The sequence below is a fragment of the Rhincodon typus genome, chromosome 1 (genome assembly GCF_021869965.1).
Source record: "Rhincodon typus isolate 14 chromosome 1, sRhiTyp1.1, whole genome shotgun sequence".
Taxonomy (NCBI): domain Eukaryota; kingdom Metazoa; phylum Chordata; class Chondrichthyes; order Orectolobiformes; family Rhincodontidae; genus Rhincodon; species Rhincodon typus.
Window position 1 is genome coordinate 8567348 of NC_063332.1, and position 23987 is coordinate 8591334.

Sequence of the window (23987 nt, forward strand, 5' to 3'; positions counted from 1 at the left end):
TCATAGGAGCAGAGAGCCTCTCTGCTCCTATGATGCTGCTTGGCCTGCTGTGTTCATCCAGCCCTGCACCTTGTTGTCTCGGATTCTCCAGCATCTGCAGTTCCTACTATCTCATGGTCAACATTAGATTCGTTTTTAATTCCAGGTTTTTATTGAATTTACATTTCACCAGCTACCTTTTGAACCCGAGAACCACACAACATTCGAACGAGGGCCTGGACATATTATCCCTGTCACTACCTCCCCAAATGGTATGCAATGGTACAGATTCAATTAAGAGGAAGCTGGATAGGTGCTTGAGTGAAAAAGAATGAGGAAAATGAAGTGTTTGTGGAACATTACAACATGACATGTACCATTGGGCCAAATACCTGGTGTTGTATGCTGGTTTCTATCTGATAATTATTTGGAAATGGTGCAATAACTTGCATCAAAAGTAGTATTTTGGGAATCAGATTGATTTAATTGTATTTGTTCCTGGAATGTGGCTATCTCTGTCAAGGCCTATCATTTATTTTGCATCAATTAATTGCCCTTGAGAAGGTGGTGGTGAGCTGCCTGCTTGAACTGCTGCAGTCCTCCTGCTGCGGATTGACCCACAATGCCCTTAGGGAGGGAATTCCAGGATGTTGACTCAAGGACACTGAAGGGATGGTGATGTATTTCCAAGTCAGGATGACTGAAAGTGTTGGATGAGGTGGCAAACAAGATGGTTGCCTTGTCCAGACAGTGTTGGGTCTTTTGAGTGTTTTTGGAGTTGACTTCCTGCTGGAGGTGCTGGATGCTACCCATGTTATGGGCCCTGATGACATTCCAATAATACAACGTCGAACTTGTGCTCCAGCACTTGCCGCTCCCCTAACTAAGCTGTTCCAGTACAACTACACCACTGGTGTCTACGCAACAATGTGAAAGATTGCCCAGGCATGTCGTGGACACATAATGAAGGACAAATCCAACCTAGCCAGTTACTGCCCAGCCTGTGACACCCACAACCTGTGAATAAATAAAGAAAACAAAATTGCATTCAGATAATTAAATGGATCCCGGGGAAATCGTGGTTGGCTAATTCTCTGGTGTTTTGCTTTCTTCAAAGGAACTATGTTCTCAAAGAGCTTGAATCTGGGTACGATGGTGCAGTGTATCTTGACTTAGTGGCACTTCAGCGTTTTGTCAGTGCACTAACAGGTAAGGAAGAAGGTATTCTGCTATCACTAACAGGAGAGGCTGCATCCCTTTGGGAAATTGGAATGTGTGTCTGTAACCATCAGCATAGTAAGAGGCCATGTAGCCCATGTGTTAGGGCTGGCTCTTTCCAAAGGCTTTCTGTTGAGCTCTGCACCCTGAAAACCAGATCCCAACTACCAGGTTCCAAATGTTGACCCCAAACCATCCTTAGGTCATAAGTGACATTCAAGAGGTCTGTTTTTTCCTTTAAATACTAATCTGTTTTGATGTCTGTTGCTGTTTTTAAGTTGTATTCCTTGCTTCTTGAGAAGCCAGCGAGGTGTATTAGTCCCAGGAAACGGACCCAGGCTTGTAGCCATCCAATGTCTCTTTGGCACTCTAATCCTGGCCCGTCTCACATCCCAGATCTTCATTGCTCCATGTTTGGTGTCCAAGTCATCAGTGGTTTAGATCTCGGGTTCTGGAATGCCGTCCCTCAGACATTCCTAACCTAGCTTAATGTCAAGCATGAAACCACTGTCGTCTGTTGGAAAGCCCATATGGTTCGCTACCGGCTTCAGGGAAGGAAATCTACCATGCTTATCTGGGTCTGACTGCAGACCCACAACAATGTGGTCAACTCATAACTGCCCTCTGAAATGGCCGAGCAAAGCAGCTGAGTTCCAGGACAATTAGGGTTTTGTAATAAATGCTGACCTAGCTAGTGACACCCAAATCCAATGCATGCATTAAAAGGAATCCACCTCTCTATCTTACATAACAAGGTGTAGAGCTGGATGAACACATCAGGCCAAGCAGCATCAGACGAGCAGGAAAGCTGACGTTTCGGGTCTAGACCCTTCTCTATCTTTCTCTCTCTCTCTGACTCTGTGGCACTTCTTAAAACCTATCTTTTTCACTGAGGGTTTCGTAAACTGCCCTAATATCTCTTTATGAGGCATAATGTCAAATTTGTGTTTGATAACACTTCTGTGAAACCCCTGAGGACATTCTTGTTCATCAGGGTCACTGCATAAATACAGGAATCTTCCACTTGTTGGCCTACCACAATAGCCGTGTGTGCAGAAAAATTAAACAAACAACTGCAAATGTTGAACATCTGAAACAAAACAGAAATTGCTGGCAAAACTCGGCAGGTCTGATAGCATCCAAGGGGAGAAAGCAGAGTTAATGTTTCAAATCCACTGAGTTCAGAACAGGAGTCCAATGACAACTTGCAATTATATAGAGTCTCCAGCACTCCACAGTTCTTGATGACTATCAAACAACATTTGTAAAATAGCCTCAAGGGGATATTTGGCGAAATGTTTGTTCAAAGAGATGGGTTTTAATGAGCCTGCTCAAGGCGAGAAGCAACATTAGAGAGATGGAGCAGTTCAGGGAGGGAGTTACAGAACTTGGGACCTCAACAATTAAAGGCATAGCCATCACTGATGGATTAAGGAAATAATGGATGTTGGAAAGAATTTTATAAGTCAGAGGACTGAGGTTAATGGAGGAAGCTGTAGAGATAGGAAAGGGAAAAGCCATAGAGGGATTGGAATACCAGGATGTTTTCTGCGTGTTGAGGGAGTTTTGAGGTTTCTTTGGGTAAGAAATGCTCCTCATGCTAAACTTTGAATGTTTTCTGTTCCTGCAGCTCAACTCCTGGTCTTGTGTCTCAGTTCTTTCTTCATGAGGCCCAAGCCATTCTGGTTGTTCTCTGCCCACCTGGTCCCTTTGCTCGCCAGGCTCTGTATGGTGCCCCTCACCGCCCTCCTCATCCTCAACAAGTTGACCATCATCTTCACCAGCCTTGAGGTGCTCTACTTCCTGCTGTGCAACATGTTTGTGCCCTACAACCTGGCCAAATCTGCCTACCGAGAGATTGTGCAGGTAGGACTGATCCAAAACCACATTCAAGTTAAGGGTAGATGGCAACATCATTTCTTCTACTGGGGGTGTGCCACAGTAAGGGGTGGCACGACCTTCGGATCAGAGCTAGGCCATTCAGCTTGATACGATGGTGCTGGAAATTCGGGATTTTCATCGTCAGTGACAGCGTATAGCACCCTGAGTGTAGCAAAACATCCCAAAGTGCTTCCTTTATCAGACAAGCATTGACACAGACATACCAGGGCAAGTGACCAAAAGCTTAGACACTGAGACTAGACTTAAAGGATGAGGAGGAGCTTGGGAGATTTTGAAAGAGAATTCCTGAGCTCGAAGGACCAAGTTTCTTCAAAAGAAGACAACTTTTGAGGCCAAGGGGAATGGGGGTAGGTGGGCAATGAATTAAAACTATTAAAACAGAGATTAAGTTTGTTTTTGTTAAATAGGAGTATTATAAAACCCAGCTGAATAAGCTGAACCCAGTTATGGATAGAGCAGCCTGATTTAATTGAATGGTGAAACAGGCTTGAGGGCTGGCCTTTTTGGGGGGAATAAAGTAGTGGGGTGATTTTTGCCCATCTCTAATTGCCCTGCTAGTCCATATCAGAGAGCAATTTGGAGTGAACCGTAATGTTGAGAGTCTGAAATCGTATGTAGCCTGGATAGGGTAAGGATGGCAGATTTCCCTGAAGGAGATTGGTGAACCCGATGGGGTTTTTAAATTCATTCATGGGACATGAGCGTCACTAGCTCAGCCAGCATTTGTTGTCCATCCCTAATTGTCTAGAAGACAGTTAAGAGTCTTTGCTGTGGGTCTGGAATCACATGTAGGTCAGACCGTGTGAGATTTCCTCCCTTAAAGGACATTAGTGAACCAGATGAATTTTTCCTGACAATCCGCAATGGTCATCATCAATCAATTCCTGACTTTTATCGAATGCAAATTCCACCATCTGCCGTGCTCCCCAGAATATTACCTGGGTCTCTTGATTAACAATCCAGTGATAATCTCACTCGGCCGTTGTCTACCCCCTATTTTTACAACAATTGGTTTCATGATCGCCTTTACTGAGATTGGTTTTGAATTCTAATTAAGCAAATTTAAATCCCACAATTTATGATGCCTCCCTCGCTGTTATTCTTTTGTTCTATTGGGCATGTCTTGTCAGAAAGAGCCAGGTGTTAATGGTAGGGATGGGCCTGTTTGAAGATCATCAATGGCTTGTCTGTGTGAGCTGGACCTCTTGTTTCTATTTGTGTTTGTGTTTCCTTCTGAAATTGCTCTTGTTGGCCAGTTATAACGAGAAACAAGTCACATCTCGGACTGGCAGCGATAACCGAATGGGGCATTGGTTTTGTATCTCCAGCTCTCAACTTTGGTCTGTCATGCTTTCCCTTTTAATCCCTCTTTCCAAAATTGAGGTGCTGCAGACGTGGCATCTTTAAAAGGGATTATCGTTAAACAAAGAGTCAAGTTGTGTCAAACTTGGGTTAGATGGCTTTTCAGGTTACAGTACAAGCACTCTGAATGTTCCTGGTCTCCATAGTCTGAGACAGATGTAGAAGCTGTGGGGAACATGCACTGATTATTTCAAGGGACAGTATCAGAATGGAGAGAAAACTGCTGTGGGGAAAGATCGAGCAGATTGAGGTGTTTTCTTTCAAAAATAAAATAGAAAGTGAGAGGTCAACTTATAGCAGTTTTGGGCAGGGACCATTACAGCTTGGAAGGTGGCCATTCATCCCGTTGTATCTGTGCTAGCCTTCTGAATCACTCTGTGCCAATTCAATGCCTTTCCCAAGTAGCTCAGCCGATTGTTCCTTTGCCAGCTGATGATCCAATCCCCTTTCACATGGAGAGCTAGCTCCCACGAGTGCAAGAATCCAAACGTTGGATTTGTAAGTGCAAGCTCGTCACTTGTGAAGGCAGAGGAGAAATGTCTTTACTCAGTGGTGAGGGCATGGGACTGACTACCACAGGGAAATGTTGAAGCAAGTATTTTGTAGATGCTGTGAAAGGAAAGCTTAAATGTGGGCATGAGAGGAGAGATCTGTTGAACAGGCTGAGATGAGGCAGATGGAAGCAGAGGAGATTTATGTGGAGTGTAAGGACCAGCATATGTTGTTCGTGCTGAGTGGCCACTTTGTATACTATAGAGCCTGTAGATACGGATATGCCATTATATATTGTTATATATGTAATAGTGTTGTGACCCTGTTGTGTCTGAAGGGCACTTTGGTTAGTTTGGGATAGGCGAGATTGCTGCAGTTAAATCCCCCTTTTGTTGGTCACCGCTCAGTGAAAGGTGATGGAGGTGACAGACGAGAGATGAGGAGGTGGGGAGGTGAGGTGTGGTTTGCAGACGGGTGCATTCCCATGGAATGGAGGTGAAGGGAAGTGGGTAGAGCCCTGGTGGGATGGCCGCTCGAAGAGGCAGTGTGCAGAGTCGACTGGTCACGGCTGGCTGTGTTTTTTTTGTTGTGTGTGTGTGTGCAGGAGAGTGAGCTGTACGGAGTGCTGGGCCTGGGCACGATACTGTGGAACCAGTTTGCAGTGCCAGCTCTCTTCACCACGTTCTGGCTGGTGCTGTTTGTCACCGAGACCTACTTCTACCTCAGCTCGCACAACCAGCAGGGGGCATCGCAAGAGGGCCTGGTCTTCGCCTTCCTCACCAGGTAGTTTGCGATCAGAAAACTTCAAAGTCTTCTGTTTTTAAAAAATAAGAGACGGCAATCCTCTTTGCCCATTGTTTGCAATATGCTGATTCGCCCTATTGTAAGGAGTGTGAACAGGAGTAGAGCATTTAGCCCCTCAATCCTGCTCCACCATTCTCTATGACAATGGCTGTTCTTCAGCTTCCTGCCTCCTGATTCCCTGAGAGACCAGAAATCTGCCTATCCTAGCCTTCAGTGATGGAGCATCCACCACTTTCTGGGCTGGAGAATTCTAAAAATTCATAACACTTTTGGGTGAAGAAATTTCTCATCATCTCAGTCCTAATTGATTGGCCACTTATCCTGGGCCTGTGCTCCAGTGTTTCCAATTCTTCCCTGAGAGGAAACAGCCTTGCAGCCTTAACAAACTTATACCCTTCAATGAGATTGTGCCTCTAAACTGTGGGAATATTACTCTGGTTGACTCGATGTGCAGGCGATGTTGTGATGCCTGGTCAAGTGAGTGCTTTCATGTAATTATCCCTGGGAATTAGCGATCTAATTGAACGTGTCACCCTCAAGGATTTGTGTCCCTGAGCCCTCTGGATCCCCCTGTGTTTCCTCTCTAAAACATGTAAGTTGGAGAAAATGACGCCATTAGGCTCCTCTGAGCCTGTGCTGTCTTTGGATAAAATCATACATCTCTGATTGTGGCCTCAACTACCTCTCCTACTTACCCTCACTACCCTAAATGTGCAGAGATAACAAGGTGTAGAGCTGGAGGAACACAGCAGGTCAGGCAGCATCAGAGGAGCAGGAAAGCTGAAGTTTCGGGTCTGGATCCTTCTTCAGAAAATGCTTTCCTGCTCCTCTGATGCTGCTTGGCCTGCTGTGTTCATCCAGCTCTACACCTTGTTATCTCAGATTCTTCAGCATCGGCAGTTCCTACTATTCCTAAATGCGCATATGTTTCTTTTTCAATGTGGAATTGTCGTGAGTCAGAAAATATCTGATGAATTTAAGCAAATCATTGTAAATCTCCAGCATGCATGTTTATCTCTTGTATATCTGATGCCGCACACTATCAAGTAGAGTTGCATTGGCCTTGTCAGATGTTCAGTGCTTTGTTGACGTCCTGCCTTTTGACCTCTTGCAGTGTCGCTGGATGCTGTGTTACTCCATACTCTCTAGTGGGCCTGACATTCACAGTCTCTCGGCTGTCGCTGGGCTTGCTCACTCTGTGCAAGTTTTACCTGCAGGGATATTCAGCCTTTGTGAATGGCAACCTCATGCACAGGTAAAGGAAATTCAGTGGCCTGATCCACGCCCTCAACCAACCAACCAACCAACCAACCAACCAACAAACAGTGAAAGAACTTCACAAGCTTCAACATCTCCCCTCCCCCTACTGCATCCCAAAACCAGCCCAACTTGTCCCCGCCTCCCTAACCTGTCCTTCCTCCCACCTATCCCCTCCTCCCACCTCAAGCCCCACCCCCATCTCCTACCTACTAACCTCATCCCGCCCCCTTGACCTGTCCGTCCTCCCTGGACTGACCTATCCCCTCCCTAACTCCCCACCTACATTCACCTTTACTGGCTTCATCCCCGCCTCTTTGACCTGTCTGTCTCCTCTCCACCTATCTTCTCCTCTATCCATCTTCTATCCGCCTCCTCCTCTCTCCCTATTTATTTCAGAACCCCCTTCCCCTCCCCCATTTCTGAAGACGGGTCTAGGCCCGAAACGTCAGCCTTCCTGCTCCTCTGATGCTGCTTGGCCTGCTGTGTTCATCCAGCTCTTCACCTTGTTATCTCAGATTCTCCAGCATCTGCAGTTCCTACTGTCAGTGAAAGAACTTGATTGTCTGTTGAACCTGTCACACCCACTGCAGGACATCGCCAAATGTTTTACAGCCTTTTTGAAGTGCAGTCACTGTTAATAACATGGGGAGAAGCTGTTACCAATTTTCCCGCGGTGAGGTCCCCAATGCACAGGCGATATGATAATGATCATGGTGTGTTGCTCCTCCAGAGACTGAGAATGAGGAATTGGTAGTTGATAATAAGGAAATGGAGGATGGAATTATTTTGCTTCTTCCTTCACTATAGAGGCTTCTTCCCCGCTGCCATAGATCAGGACCGTAGATCATAGATCATTGAATAGATCATAGAATCCCTACAGTGTGGAAACAGGCCCTTCGGCCCAACAAGTCCATGCTGAACCTCAGAGCATCCCAGCCTGACCTATCCCCCTATAACCCTCGTAATCTACACATCCCTGAACACTTTTTGGGGCAATTTAGCATGGCCAATCCACCTAACCTGCACGTCTTTAGACTGTGGGAGGAAACCAGAGTACCCAGAGGAAACCCACACAGACGCAAGGAGTATGTGCAAACTCCACACAGACAGTTGCCCGAGGGTGGAATTGAACCCGGGTTCCTGACACTGTTAGGCAGCAGTGCTAACCACTGAGCCACCGTGCCGTGTCATTAGACTTCTGAGTGGACCTCTCAAATTACAAATCTAATGTTAATCTTGCTTTCTATGCACCTTCTTTGCCAGCTATAACTTTGTATGCCTCGCTGTGTTCAATCACACTGTGATCTGTATGTCCTTGTATGTTATCTGCCTGGTCCGCATGCAAAGCAAAACTTTTCACTATTTGGATACGTGACAGTAATAAATGAAATCAAATATTAAAAACATTTTCCAGTAATAGCTGTCAATCAGGAAGTGGGAGTGAGAAAGGAACTTGGTGAAAATGCCTTCACGAGGGAAATTGTGCAGTGCGTGCATATGAATTTGCAGGCTGACAAGACTTTGTCTTGGGCTCTTAAAAAAGATAGCTAATGAGGTGGTAGACGTACTGGTGTTAATTGTCCAAAATTTATCACATTCAGGAAAGGGTCCATCAGACTGGAAAGTAACAAATATGTTCATGAAGAAAAAGAGGCAGAAAGTGGGTAACTATAGGCCAGTAAGCTTGATGTCTGTTGTGAGGAATTGATCGAATCAGTTATTAAAGCGATTCTATAGCTTTTTACTGTTTTCCAGCATCCACAGTACTTTGCTATTAAAGTGGATGTGGTCCAGGTCTTGCTGCATCTACTTTTAATCGATCGAGATCTCGTTGACTGGCAGTGTAGGTCTGAGGGCTGACATGTTTGGCAAACTCATCGAATATCTTAGTTTCCAACCTTTGCGATTAATGCCCTTTCTTGAAATTTTAAAACGATAATTCCACGCACAGGCCTGATGCTGGTTTTTACCCTGCAGTTATTTTCTTCTGTGCACAGAGGTGTGACTGAAGGGGTGACCTTTCTGCTGCTGGCACTACAGACTGACCTCATTGACCTGCACATCTTGCAGCGTACCTTCCTACTCAGCATCATCCTGTTCATCATAGTTGCCTCCATCCTACAATCGATGCTGGAGATTACTGACCCCATCGTCCTTGCACTGGGAGCTTCTCGGAACAGGTGAGGGAGTGAAGTGGGCGATGGGGCAGGGAGGGGAGGGTGGCAGGGGTGGGGTTCTTGAGGTGAGGGTGGTAGGGGGTGGCGAATACCCTTTACCCCAGAATCGGGGCGTGTCAAACGAGCCCCTCTCTGCTCACTCCTCCTTGCTGCGCTCTGCTTCCCAGCCTGTGGTCCCAAATGTCTGTCTCTTTTCACATGAGCTTCAGTGGCGAGGCAGGTTGACTGTTAGGGACCTTGCCATCGAACTCAATCCCTTCCTGGCCTTGATTTCCATGTTGGCACGTTAGGGAATGACTGGGTGGTGATAAGGAGCTGGGAGTTCTGACCTTGTGATCTCCTGTCCTTGCCCTTGGACACTGAGGCCAGTTGTGGCCTTGTCTCGCATTCAGCTGTGATGAGGGGCTGAACCTCGGAATTTCCTTGAGACTGGATAGTCTGTCTTTGCGACAGGGAGAGTTTATGATGATTTCACAAAAGGGTCACAGCAAAACCATTGTCTGATTTGGAGTATGTTCATCAGTCACAGGAAATTTCCAGACCCTTCAACCCATAACAACTGTGCTGTCCCTTTCCTGGAGCAATGAAAAACCTATCCCATTATCCTGATCTGTCTCCTGTATCTCCCTCTATTTCAAAACCATCATCCATTTTTCCCTTGAAAGATGGAACGTTCTCCATTTCAGAAAAGACCCTTTGGTAAAGTAATCACAGAATCCCTACAGTGCAGATAGAGGCCATTCGGCCCATTGAGTCTGCACTGACTGTCCAAAGAGCATCCTAGCCAGAACCCCCCCGACCGCCGTCCTATTCCCTGTAATCCGGCCCTTCCCATGGCTAACCCACCTAACCTGCACATCCCTGGATACTACGGGCAATTTAGCATGGCCAACCCACCTAACCTGCATATCTTTGGACTGTGGGAGGAAACTGGAGCACCCGGAGGAAACCCATGTAGATGCAGGGAGAATGTGCAAATTCCACACAGGCAGTCGCCTGAGGCTTGAATTGAACCCCTGGCACTGTGAGGTAGCAGTGCTAACCACTGAGCCACTGTGCTGCCTGGGGTCTCCCTCTGGGAACTTGGTCCGTCATCCCTTTCAAGGACCAACTGAATCCTGGGATATGCCGTGTGATATGAGTGGAATTTGATAGGACCTAGTATCACCTATTTCTGCTCAAATTCCTAATTTTTCTGTGCTTTTTGCTTCTTCAGGAGTTTATGGAAGCATTTCCGGGCAGTGAGTACATGTCTTTTCCTGTTGGTCTTTCCCAGTTTTATGGCCTACAGGATTGCGCAGTTTTTTGAGATGGACTTCTGGTTATTGATCATCGTCTCCAGCAGCGCACTGACTTCTCTCCAGGTGGGTGGGCACTGTTTGTATCCAAGTTGGGCTTGGATGAGGAGGGCATCATTTCAAAGGTTGCAAATGGCACAAAAACTTGGAAATATCAGTGAGAAACATAAAACATAGAAGCATGGAAGATGGAGCAGGGGGAGGCCATTCAGCTCTTCGAGCCTGCTGTGCCATTCATCACAATCATGGCTGATTGTCCAACTCAATAGCCTAATCCTGCTTTCTCCCCATAACCTTTGACCCCATTTGTTCCAAGTGCTATATCTAGCCACCTCTTGAATACATTGTGTTTTGGCATCAACTACTTCCTGTGGTATTGAATTCCACAGGCTCACCACTCTTTGGGTAAAGAAATGGTTCCTCATCTTCATCTTAAATGGTCTTTTCCGAATCCTCAGACTGTGACCCCTGGTTCTAGACACACCCACCATTGGGAACATTCTCTCTACATCTACCCTGTCCAGTCTTGTTAGAATTTTCTAAGTCTCTGAGATCACCCCTCACTTGTCTGAACTCCAGCGAAAACAATCCTAACCGAGTCAATCTCTCCTCAAATGTCAGACCCACCATCCCTGGAATCAGCCTGGTAACCTTCACTGCACTCCCTCGAGAGCAAGAGCATCCTTTCTCAGAAAAGGAGACCAAAACTGCACACAATATTCCAGGTGTGGTCTCGCCAAGGCCCTGTATAACTGCAACAACACGTCCCTGCTCCTGTACTCGAAACCTCGCGCAATGAAGGCCAACATACCATTTGCCTTCTTTACCGCCTGCTGTACCTACATGCTTACCTTCAGCGACTGGCGCACAAGGACACCCAGGACCTGCTGCACACTCCCCTCTCCCAATTTACAGCCATTCAGGTAGTAATCTGCCTTCTTGTTTTTCCTTCCAAAGTGAATAACCTCACATTTATCCAAATTATACTGCATCTGCCATTGGTATGCCCACTCACCCAACCTGTCCAGATCATGCTGAAGGATCTCTGCATCCTCGTCACAGTTCACCCTCCCACCCAACTTAGTATCATCTGCAAACTTGGAGATGTTACATTTTGTTCCCTCATCGAAATCATTAATATATTATTGAAAATCGCTGGGGTTCCAGCACCGATCCCTGTGGCGCCCCACTAGTTACTGCCTGCCAATTTAGAAAGGACCCATTAATTCCTAATCTTTGTTTCCTCTCTGCCAACCTGTTTCCTGTCCATCTCAATGCACTTCCCCCAATCCCATGCATTTTAATCTTGCACAATAATCTCTTATGTGGGACTTTGTCAAACGCTTTCTGAAAATCTAAATAAACCACATCAATTAGCTCCCTTTGTTAACTCTACTAGTTACATCTTCATAAAATTCCAACAGATTTGTCAAGCGTGATTTCCCCTTCATAAATCCATGCTGACTCTGTCTGATCCTGCCACTGCTTTCTAAACGCTCCACTATAAAGTCCTTGATAATGGATTTGAGAATTTTCCCCACTACTGATGTTAGGCTTACTACATATAATTCTACACAGAATCTCATAATTCCATGTTTTCTCTCTACCTCCCTTTTTGAATATTGGAGTGACATTGGCCACCCTCCAATCTGCAGGGACTGTTCCAGAGTCTATGGAATCTGGAAGATGACCACCAATGCATCCACCAGTAGTTAGGATTGTAGCAGGATTGAGGATGCAGCGATAGACTTGTAGTATGTGTAGACGCTGTCGCTGGGTCAGAATCCTGGAATTCCCTCCCTAACTGCATTGTGGGTGTCTCTACCCCAAATGGACTGCAGCAGTTCACGAAGGCAGCTCACCAGCACCTTCTCAAGACCAACTAGAGATGGACAATAAATGCTATCCCAACTAGCAAAGCCCACATCCCCTGAATGAGTAAAAACATAAATAACATGACATACGTAAGACCGTAACGCCTTAACGTAGAGTTAAGCCACTTGGCCCAGCAAATTTTCTTCGTCATTCACTGGGATTGGAATAGTTAGCTGGTTGGTTTTGACCAGTGTGGACCTTTTTCTGTGTTTTACATCTCTATGACTCAATGAGATCATGGATGATATGATAATTCTCCACTCCATTTTCCTGCCTTTTACTTCATTCACTTACTGGTTAAGAATGTGTCTGTCTCAGCCTTGAATGTACTTATTGACCCACTTATCTCTGCAATAAGGAATACCCAGATTCGCTATCCTCTGGGAGAAGAAATTCCTGGGTGAGTTTAATGGGACAATATGGAGGGAGCTTTACTTTGTATCTAATCCCATGCTGTTCTTGCCCAGTGAGTGTTTGAGGTCTTTTCTTAAAATTCATTCGGGGGATGTAAACTTTGCTGGTTGGCACAGGATTTAATGGTTTATCCCTGGTTGCCCTTGAGGTGGTGGTGAGCTGCCTTCTTAAACCATTGCATCATTAGATACAACCACAGTATGGTTAGGCAAAGAGTTCCGGGATTTTGACCCAGCTACAGAGGAGGAAACATGATACATTTCCAAGTTAAGGTGATATGTGATTAGAAGGAAGCTTTCAGATTGTGGTTTTCCCATGTACACGTCCATGTCCTTCCAGATGGAATTGGTCGTGGCTTTGGAACAAGCTTGGTGAATTTTTGCAGGTGGTGAAATGTTGATTTTTGTGGATGTGGTGCCAATCAAGCGGCTGCTTTACCCTGGACCGTGTCAAGCTTCTTGTGGTTTTGCAGCTGCACCCATCACACTCCTGCCTTATAGATGGTGGACAGACTTTGGGAGTCAGGAGGTGAGTCCCTTGCTAGAGTATTCCAGGCCTCAGACATGCAGCTACGGTATTTGTATGGCTAGTCCAGTTCAGTATGTGGTCAATGGTGTCACCCAGGACATTGATAGTGGGGGATTCAGTGATGGTAGTAACACCATTGAATGTCACGGGGCGAAGGTCAGATTCTCTCTTGTTGGAGATGATCATTGCCTGACACTTGTGTGGCGCAAATGCAACATTCCACTTGTCAGCTGAAGCTTGGACATTGATAGGGTCTTGCTGCATTTTTGACAAAGACTGCTTCAGTACCTGGAGAGTTGTGAATGATTAGATTAGGTTAGAATGGTGCAGAATATTGCGCAATCATCAGCAAACTTCCCCATTACCCTGAAGAAGTCCAGCAGCTATGATGATTGACCTCCAACGAAGAAAAGCATCTTTCTTTGTGCCAGACATGTCTCCTACAGGGTTCTCCCCTTCAATCCATTTGAGTTTTGCTTGAGGCCATTGATGCCACACTCGGTCAAATTCCCTTTGGGGAAGGAAATGTGCCATCCTTATCTTATCCTCACAGCGATGTTGTTGACTCTTAATTACCTTCCAGGAAAACTAGAGATGGGTAATAAATACATCCACATTCTGTGAATGATTTAAAAAAAGATAGGTTCTTGATTAGTAAGGGGATCGAGGGTTACAGGGAGAAGGCAGGAAAATGGGGCTGAGAAATGTGTCAGCCATGATCAAATACTGGAACAGACCCCGTGGGCCGAATGGCCTAATTCTACTCCTATATCTTATGGTCTTAGGTGAACAAGGACACCTAGATTCATTGGACATAATTGTTTCCCAGTGTGTCACCATTTCAAGTATTTCCTGCCCGCCCAGAATAAATAATAAATCCAGTGAGACTTACATGAACGAACACAAGGCAATTCAAACCACCACCAACCCCCACCCCCATCCCCATCCCCATCCCCAACTAACCCCACCAGTGAATTACGCAATGCCCTGACTGAAACTCCTTTCTCCAGGTTACCGGGACTATCTTCATCTACGGCCTCTTTGTGACTGAAGACTTGCGGAGGGAGCCCATCGAGAACCTGGAGGACATCATCTACTACGTCAACAGCTCGTGCCGGATCCTGGAGTTCCTCGTGGCCGTGTGCGTTGTGGCCTACGGTGTGGTGGAGTCCATCTTCGGGGAGTGGAGCTGGATGGGGGCCTCGGTCATTGTCGTGCACTCTTACTTCAACGTCTGGCTGCGTGCCCGCGCTGGCTGGAACAGCTTCGTCCTCCGTAGAGAGGCTGCCCAGAAGATCAGCTCACTGCCCCGTGCCTCCCAGCAGCAGCTTGACGACTATGCTGACGTCTGTGCCATCTGCTACCAGGTAGGCCCTTGCACCTCCATTGGTGGGTTTTTGGGAAGAGGGCGCGCGGATGTTGGAGGATAAAGGGATAAGAGCAGGTTGAGGAACCCACACACAGGATTTACACGCCTTTGGGGCAGCACGGTAGCGCAGTGTTAGCTCTGCTGCCTCACAGCGCCAGGGGCCCGCGCTCGATTCCACCCTCATAATTGTGATAAACACCCTTCCACGGCTACCCTCTGTCTTCTATGACCAAGCCAGTTTTGTATCCATCTAGCCAGTCCACCCCGAATCCCATGTGATTTTATTTTATTTATCACCTGCCATGTGGGACTTTATCAAATACCTTACTAAAGCCCATGTAAAGTACATCCACAGCTCCTCCCTCATCAATTATCTCTGACACCTCTTCAAAAAATTCGATCAGGTTGGTGAGACATGACCTTCCCCGAACGAAACCATGCTGCCTGTCACTACCTAATCCATTTTCTTCCAAATATGCATACATCTTGTCCCTCAGTATTTTCTCCAAGAACTTCCCCACCACAGACTATAATTTCCTAGATTATCCCTGCTTCCTTTCTTAAACAAGGGAACAACATTGACTAATCTCCAGTCCTCTGGAACGTCACCTGTGGTCAAAGAGGATGTGAAGATATCTGCTAATGCCCCAGCTGTTTCTTCCCTTGCCTCGCAGTAACTTGGGAGAGATCCCATCTGGCCCTGGGGACTTGTCTACCTTAATGCAATCTAGGATACCCAAAACTTCCTCCTTCAATATATTGACACTCTGTAGCATATTCACACACTCATCCCTGACTTCAACATCAGTCATGTCTTTCTCCTTGCTGAATACCAATACAAAGTACTTAGTAAGGATCTCCCCCACTTCCTGTGGCTCCACGCATAACTTCCGTCCTTTATCCTTGAGTGGGCCTACTCTTTCCCTTGCTACCCTCTTTCTTCTAATATATGCATAAAAGCCTTGGGATTCTCCTTGACCATGTTGCTAAAGACATTTCATGGCTCCTTTTAGCCTTCCTAATACCATGTTTAAGTTCCTTCCTAATTTCTCTATACTCAAAGGCTTTGTTAGTTTGTAGCTTCCTTTTGCCTTATGACTAAGTTTGCAATTTCCCTTATCATCCATGGTTCCTGAATCCTGCCATTCCTATCCTTCAGTTTTGCGGGGACATTCATGTCCTGCATTTTAATCAACTGGTCTTTAAAAGCCCCCCACATGCCAGATGTAGATTTGCCCTCAAATAACTGCTCCCAATCCACATTCCCCAGTTCCTGTCTAATTTGGATATAATTGGCCCTCGCCCAATTAAACACCCTCGCCCGAGGGCCACTCTTGGTCTTGCCCATGACTACTCAAAATCTTATGGAGTTATGGTCACTAAGTCCTCTTGAAACATCGGTCACCTGTACTGGCTCATTCCCTAATACCAAGTCTAGTATGGCCTCTTTTCTGGTTGGATTGTCAACATACTGTCTCAAAAAGCCCTCCTGGACACATCTAACAAATTGCTCTCCATCCGAGCCCCTGGCTCTAAGGGAGTCCCAGTCAATAAGAGGGAAGTTAAAGTCACCCACCACAGCTATCTGGTTTTTTCGCACCTTTCCAGTATCTAACTACATATCTGCTCCTCCGTCTCCTGTGGGCTGTTGGGAGGTCAATAGAAAACTGCCAGCATTGTGATTTCACCCTTCCTATTCCTGAGTTTGTAATGCCTCACCTCAAGATCTCTTCCTCAACACAGCTGTGATGTGATCCCTAGTCAGCAATGTGACTCCCCCACCCCTTTTGTTTCCCTTTCTGTCCCGTCTAAAGCAGCGATATCCTGGAATGCTAAGCTGCCAGCCCTGTCCCTCCTTTAACCATGTTTCCGTAATGGCAATAACATCATAATTCCATGCAGTAAGCCATGCCCTTCGTTAATCAGTCTTACTTGTTATACTTCTTGCATTGAAGTAAATACACTCCAGGCCTCCAGTCCCTCTGAGCCCCACGACTTCCCTCTGCCTGCTGTTACCCTGTGCAATGCATGTCTCAGTCTCACTTTGGCCACAGTCCCTGCACTTACTGGCCTGTTGTTCCAGTTTCCACCCCCTACCACACTAGTGTAAACCCTTCTAAACAACTCTAGCAAACCTCCCACCCAGGATATTGGTGCCCCTCCAGTTCAGGTACAACCCATTCTTCCTGTACAGGACCCACCTTCCCCTGAAGACATCCCAATGATCCATATATCTAAAGCCCTCCCTCCTACACCAGCTCTGTAGCCACGTGTTCAACTGTACTCTCTCTGTGTTCCTAGCCTCATTAGCCTATGGCACAAGTAGTAATTCTGAGATTACTATCCTGTAGTCCTGCATTTTAGTTCCTTACCTAACTCCCTGAATTGTCTTTGTAGGACCTCTTCCTTCTTCCTACCTATGTCATTTGTGCCAATGTGGGCAATGACTTCTGTCTGTTTTCCCTCCCGTTTCAGGATGTCCTGCACCTGCTCAGAGACGTCCAGGACCCTGGCATCAGGGAGGCAACACGACATCCTGGAGGCTCATTCATGTCCACAGAAACGCATATCTGTGCCCCTGACTATCGAGTCACCTAGTACTATCGCTCACCTGGACGTTGTCCCAACCTGCTCCACAGCAGAAGCATTTGTGGTGCCACAGGTCTGGCTGCTGCATGTACCATCTCCGGAGAGGCTATCCCCCTCAAAAGTATCCAAAACGGTATACCTGTTTGAGAGGGGAATATCCACAGGAGACTCCTGCACTACCCGCCTGCCTCTCCTGGCAGTCACCTGTCTGGACCTGTGGTGTGACCACCTTCCTAAAGCTAGAATCTATCACTCTCTCTTCCCCCTGTATGCACCGCAGTGTGTCCAGCCGCTTCTCCAACTGAACCATATAGTCTGTGCAGCTGGTAACACATCCTGCAAATGTAGTTGTCGGGGACACCAGACTGCTCCCTGATTTCCCCACATCTGGCAGGAGGAGCATACTCCGCCCTAACTGCCATCTCTGCCTTTGTACACTTTCAAAAAAAAAGATATAAATCTTGCCTGTCCTCCTTTCAGTGCTTTTTTTTTTGGTTACAGGAGGTTTAGTGGGTAGAGATGGGGAAAACACTGCACTCATGTAGTGTTTTGGGTTTAACCAATCCTCGACACCAGTTCCTCTGCATTATTCAGGCCAGTCGTACCGACTGCGGTGCTGTCTCCCAGAATTCGTCTGTGACGCCTCTGCCGCCCTCTGATTCGATGATGTTCCTTTCATTGATTGGTCCTGTCATGATCCGCTCCCCATTCGTGGTGATTGCAGTCTACAACCCAATGGTCTCAATGTGGACTTTGCCAGCTTCAAAATCTCCCCACCCACGGCCTCATCCCAAGACCAGCACCCCCCTCTCATCCCGCCTCCTTGACCTGTCTATCGTCTTCTCTCCCACCTATCCACTCCTCCCACCTCACTGACCAATTCCCACCACTCCCGAGCTGCACTCACCTATCACCATACCACCTACCTTCCCCAGCCCCACCCCATCCCCCTCTATTTATTTCTTAGCACCCTCCCCCAAGCCCCCTCCCCCCCCAATCCCCCCCCCCCCCAAACTCCCCACCCCCACCCCCACCCCCACCCCTGAAACGTCAGCTTTCCTGCTCCTCTGATGCTGCCTAGCCTGCTGTGTTCTTCCAGCTCTACACTGTGTTATCTCTGACTCCAGCATCAGCAGTTCTTACTATCTCTCGTGGTGACTGCAGTAACATTTCCCAAAATTCCTCTCAGTGACAGCTGTATCGCCCTCTGATTCAATGCTTCTCCTCGTGTCGGTCACTGAGGGTGCCCTGTCGCGTTCCGCTCCCCAGTTGTAGTAAATGCAGTGCCGTCTATCAGAATGCCTCTCTGACGTCCCTGCCGCCCTCTGATTCGATGATATCGAATGGCGTAGCAGGCTTGGAGGGTCAAATGGCCTTCTCCGGTTCCTGTTTCCTACATTTCCATGTTCTCAATCTCAGCCTCACGGTGCAGGTACTGCGACAGATTTTTGTCCTATTGGGGGTTGGCTGTCTCTGGCTGGGCCAGCTTTTATTGGCCGTCCCGAATTGCAGTTGAGGAGTTGGTGGTGAGCTGCCTTCTAAAACCACTGTAGGTAGACCCACAATGCTATTAGGGAGGGAATGCCATAATTTTGAACCAGCGACGCTGAAGGAGCAATGATATATTTCCAGACCAGGATGGTGACAGGCTTGGAGGGGAAGTTGCAGCTGGTGGTGTTCCCATGTATCTGCTGCTCTCGCCCTGGTTAGTAGAGTTTGAGAGTTTGGAAGATCATGTCTAAGGCCTGTTGGCGAATTGTTGCAGTGCATCTTGTAGATGGTCCACACTGCTCCATCGGTAGTGGAGGGAATGGAGGTTAAAACATCTGTGGCTATGGTCGGTACGATATTAAACAGTGTTTGTCTTATTTACTTCATTTTCTTTCTCCACTCAGGGTATGAGGGCAGCTGTTGTAACAGTTTGCGGACATTATTACCATTCATCCTGCCTCCGTCGCTGGCTTTATGTCCAAAAAACGTGCCCCATGTGCCACCAATTCATAAAGCCATCGCCCCCTCCACCTGAACCTCCCGGGCAGACAGAGGAAGAGGAACAGGTTCGTGATCAACAACCAGACCTTCAGGAGGACAGTGCAACCACTGAGACAGCAGTACCCTCACGAGGCGCTGAGGAACAAACTGAGGCCCCAGACGCCGGGCATAGCTCCAGCGGAAATGGCAGACTATACCATGATGGTCAAGGGAAGACTGCAAGGCAGGATGAAGGTGGGGCTTCCTACCAGAGGGCAGAACCTGAAGGAACTCTGACTCCAAAGGGAGACAAGCCTCTTGGAGTTCCAGAATTGGAAGAAAGCCAGTCTGCGGAAAGACTGGACTTGGTTGAAATAGAGAGAGAAAATGGAAAGAAGAACCTGGACTGTGGCAAGGATCCTTCCAGTGAACTTGGCCTCTTGCCTAGCGCAGATGGAGTGTGTGTACGGGACATTGTGTGCAGTGAGTCAGCAAATAGCAATCAAGATGTTAAACCTCTTCCAGATAATGCGGGAACACCAGTGGAGAGCAGGGATTCTTCACCAATTTCCAAAAAGAATCAACCCTCAGGAATAGAACTGACTTTGCATGATGAAGAGAGTTGACCCTGTTAGGATTTGGAAAGATAGGAGAGAATGAAAGGGTATAAACTATATTCCTGCTAAAACAGAATTGGTTTATGTTGACAATCAGATTTTGCGCTCTACATGTGTATATAAAAAAAAACAAATTGAACTCTGACCTTTATTTCGGTTTGACCATCATTCAGTGGCAGCTATCTTGGAAGTTCTTGGTTTTCAGGGAAGTCAGGTAATGGTCAAAGTTGATCAAACCTGGCCTGACTCAAGAGAACACATTGACAAGAGTCTTGCTTCCCATCTTGAGCTTGTGTTTCACCCAGGTTGCCGTTGGGTAAAGGCTTACCGGTGGCCCAAGCTACCAAGCAATGACCAAGTGAAAACAGGTGTCTCCACTGCTATTCCTGTGCTCTTTGTTTTGTTTTTATTTATTTGTGCATTTGGGGATCATTGGCAAGGTGAACATTCATTGCCCCATCCCTAATAGCCATTGACAAGGTGGTGGTGGTGAGATGCTGTCTTGAGCAGCTGCAGTCCCTGAGGGTTTGGTGCGCTCTCAGTGCTGTTAGGAAACAACTTTGACCCAGCGATCGTGAACAAGTGGCGAAATTTATCCAAGTCAGTATGGTGAGTTGGACAACTGCAGATGATGGTGTTCCCATGCATTTGCTGCCCTTCTCCTTTTGAGATTGTGGAGGTTACGCGTTTGGAAGGAGCTGTTGAAGGAATTTTGTTGAGTTGCTGCTCTGCATCTTGTAGATGGTATACTATGGTGGGGTTGTGGAGGGGATTGGTTTAGCTCAGTTGGCTGGATGGCTGGTTTGCAATGCAGAGTGGCACCAACAGTGTGGGTTCAATTCCCACAGCGGCTGAGGTTACCATGAGGGACCCTCCTCTGCAAACTCCGCCCACTCCTGAGGTGTGGTGATCCTCAGGTTAAACCACCACCAGTCGTCTCTCTCTAATGAGAGAGCAGCCCTGTGACTATGGTGACGTTATCTGTTAGCTTTTCCAATCAGATCTTGCTTTTGCTAGTTTCAGCATCTCTTCTCCATCAACGTATGACCCCCCCCTCTTGATTTATCTCAGGATAACTCGCTTTATCTTTGATAAGATGGCGATCTAACTTACAGGCAGAAAATGCTGAAATGACTTAACGCTGATTAATTTCTCTCCAGTAAATAATGTTTCAAATTGATGACCCATGGTTAGAACTGAACAAGGTTAGAGTTGAAGATGGGTGACAGGACTCCAAATGTTAAATGTTTCTCTCTCCACAAATGCTGCCAGACCTGCTGAGTTTGGGAATGGGATGATGGTCAAGTCAAAAGCAGAAATAAGCCATTCTGCCCATCGAGTCTGTTCTCCCATTCACTGAGATCTAATAATCCTCAATTCCATTTCCCCATCGTAACCCCTGATTCCCTTACTGACTGACTGAGAGCTGACATAGACAGAATGTCTGGAAAAGTAGATGCCCTGGCAGAGCCATGAGCAGTATTTGTATAGAATATGAACGGAAGTTGTTGTGTTGTGTTTTGAATCTGTCAGGATGTAAAGTCCCCCATTGAACAATGAGGCACCATACTCCAGTTTCCCTCGATCCCTTTTGAGTCGGAGTGAGATTTGAGGCGAGGGGAAGGGTAGAGATGATGCTGTCGACACCATTGAATGTCATGAGGTGGTGATTAGGTTGTCTCCTATTGAGGATGGTCATTGTGTGGCATTTGTGTGGTGAAACCATTACTTGCCACTTGTCAGCCTGAGCCTGGATATTGTCCAGATCTAATTGGATTTGGACATGGACTACTTCAGTATCTGAGGAGCCATGAATGGTGCTGAACATTGTGCTATGAGCAGTATTTGTATAGAATAGGAGCAATGAAGTGAAGCTGTTGTGTTTTGTTGTATCTGTCAGGATGTAAAGTTGGAGTCGGAGTGGGAGTTGAGAGGTGGGGAATGGTAGAGATAATACAGTCAACAGCCAATTTTGCCCCCACTCCCCGACTCTCTCCAACTTCATTTCTATCCACCTCCACCCTTTCACAAACTCTCCCCGACAATGTTCTAAACCCTCTGGGAGAGGAAGGCAAGGAGGCCATTCAGCTGTTTGTGCCTGTTGTGCTAAACATTTAGACGGTGCCTGGTCAGCGTTTGGAGTCCATCTTGGGTGCTGTGACCCTTTATGACTCAACCTGTTGGAAAATCTGCCTATCCTCGACTTGGGCGTTTTCAGTTTAACCCCACCCACAGCCCCGGATAAGCTTTGTGGGGAATTATCCTAGGCGTGTCCTCATTAACAGTGGATGGCATAAGTTAATATCTGGGATGGTGTTGTGAGCGATTCCGGGGATAAGGATTGTAGCTGTGAGAATGCTTCACCAATTTGATTTTGCTTATTCACCTGCATATGCAAATGTGGAAAGGGGCGAGTTGACGGACAAATTGAGAATCATCGAAGTGGATAATGATTACATGCTCTGACCAATAATTTGGTGGGGGGTAGGGGGGGCATGGGAAGGTGACGTTCAAAAGATCAGGTGACTAATGGTGGAATGAGGTGTTTGGCGTTCATGTGATGAGATCTCCATGGAGATGTTCAACCAGAGTTGACAGCCCTCCTACCTGACCCCACCAACCCACTTATGCCCATTTGCTCCCCTGGCTCAAAGGAAGAGTTTGGGTTGTGTTGAGTCAGTGGGTAGAGGAATGTTGTGTTTTGCCTTTCCTGCAACCCCATCATTATTCTCCCACTCCGGCCTCCAAACCGCTGCAGAGAGAAGGGAGAATGTGGTCAAGAAAATGTCGGGAATTCTGACCGTTTGTCGTCCAGGCCCAGAAGGTTGGGATGAGGCTTTGATCAATGGTGTTTGAGACATGGCAATTGAGCCATCATTTACCTAAAGGGCACCATTTGGGCCTTTATACCATCGAAGTTCTCCTCTGATTTATATTCTATAATTTGGTGTTTAATGTGAAGGTTTGGTCTGTGCGAGTCTTTGGGGAAATTGAATTGAACTGAAAGTTTTGTTTTATCCCTGCTTGAGTCCTGGCTGTGATTTATTCCTCCTATTTCCACTTTTGCATTCCAGCGGTGCCTGCATCGGGTCAGATACAAACCCCATCAGAACATCCTGGAGTTACCCTGTGAGGGCATTTCGTGTAACTGTGGCTATTTTCCCCATGACTGTTGGACAGAGCTTCCCAAAGTAGGGAGGGATGGGACCCCAAGTGGGGCAATGGACACAGTAGAACTCTGGCTAGCATTTTTCCTTCATTTGCTAACGGGATGTGGACATTGCTGGCTTGTATCAGCATTTGTTGCCCAGAGGGGTTCAACCCCATTGCTGTGGTCTGGAGTCACATGTAGGCCGGACCAGGTAAGGACAGCAGATTTCCTTCCTTCAAGGCCATTAGTGTTCAAGGTCGGTCTTTATGACAATTGACTATGTTGACATTAGAGTTGCCTTTTCGTTGGTTCCACAATTTTAGTCAGTTCAAATTTTGCCATCTATCTTGTTTGGGACGCCCCTCCTAAACTTTGATGTGGAGGTGCCAGTGTTGGACTGGTGTGGACAAAGTCAAAAATCACACGACACCAGGTTACGGTCCAACAGGTTTATTTGAAATCACAAGCTTTTGGAGCGCAGCCCCTTCAAAGCTTGTGGATTTTAGATAAACCCGTCGGACTATAACCTGGTGTCGTGTGACCCTGAACGTTAACCAGGGATTCTGGATTACTAGTCCAATGACATTACCTGTAAGCCACCGCCGCACTCCTTAAATGACAACTCCCCTGGCCCCCCAAAAACCCCCAATCTTGACCTACCCTCTCAGGTCTCTCTGAGGAGTGGTGACAATTATGAAGCCTTGAAATAGGAACGCTTAGGTCTGAGAAGCGCTGAAGTAACAGATTCAAGGGGGTAAGCTGACTGAATTTTTAAACTGTTGAAAATTATCAATGGGGTAGACAAATAATTCTCTCGATGGGGAATTGAGAACAAAGGTTATCAGTTTAAAACTATTGCTGAGCTTCTCAGTAGAGGGGGACTAATGTCTCAATGTTTTAAAATTCACTGTTGGTATGTAGGTGTCTCTGGTTGGGCCGCTATTTATTATCCATCCCTCATTGCCCTGAGGGCAGTTAAGA

The 23987-nt window shown here is 46.8% G+C and overlaps 1 protein-coding gene across 3 annotated transcripts in view; it reads left to right on the forward strand.

The window, feature by feature from the left end:
- The window catches only part of LOC109924773 (RING finger protein 145-like), a 31373-nt gene extending 11373 nt beyond the window's left edge, over positions 1-20000 (forward strand). For 2 of the 3 annotated variants that reach the window (XM_048600972.1, XM_048600978.1), the window contains exons 3-10: positions 1097-1188; positions 2828-3063; positions 5558-5736; positions 6872-7012; positions 9015-9197; positions 10411-10558; positions 14320-14676; positions 19163-20000. In XM_048600972.1, the coding sequence (XP_048456929.1) occupies positions 1097-1188; positions 2828-3063; positions 5558-5736; positions 6872-7012; positions 9015-9197; positions 10411-10558; positions 14320-14676; positions 19163-19864 (2038 nt within the window). In that variant the 3' untranslated portion in view covers positions 19865-20000. Of the gene's footprint in view, positions 1-713; positions 999-1096; positions 1189-2827; positions 3064-5557; positions 5737-6871; positions 7013-9014; positions 9198-10410; positions 10559-14319; positions 14677-19162 lie in introns of those variants that run through there. The other variant, XM_048600986.1, reaches the window with a different exon arrangement.
- Positions 20001-23987: the final 3987 nt, after the last annotated feature.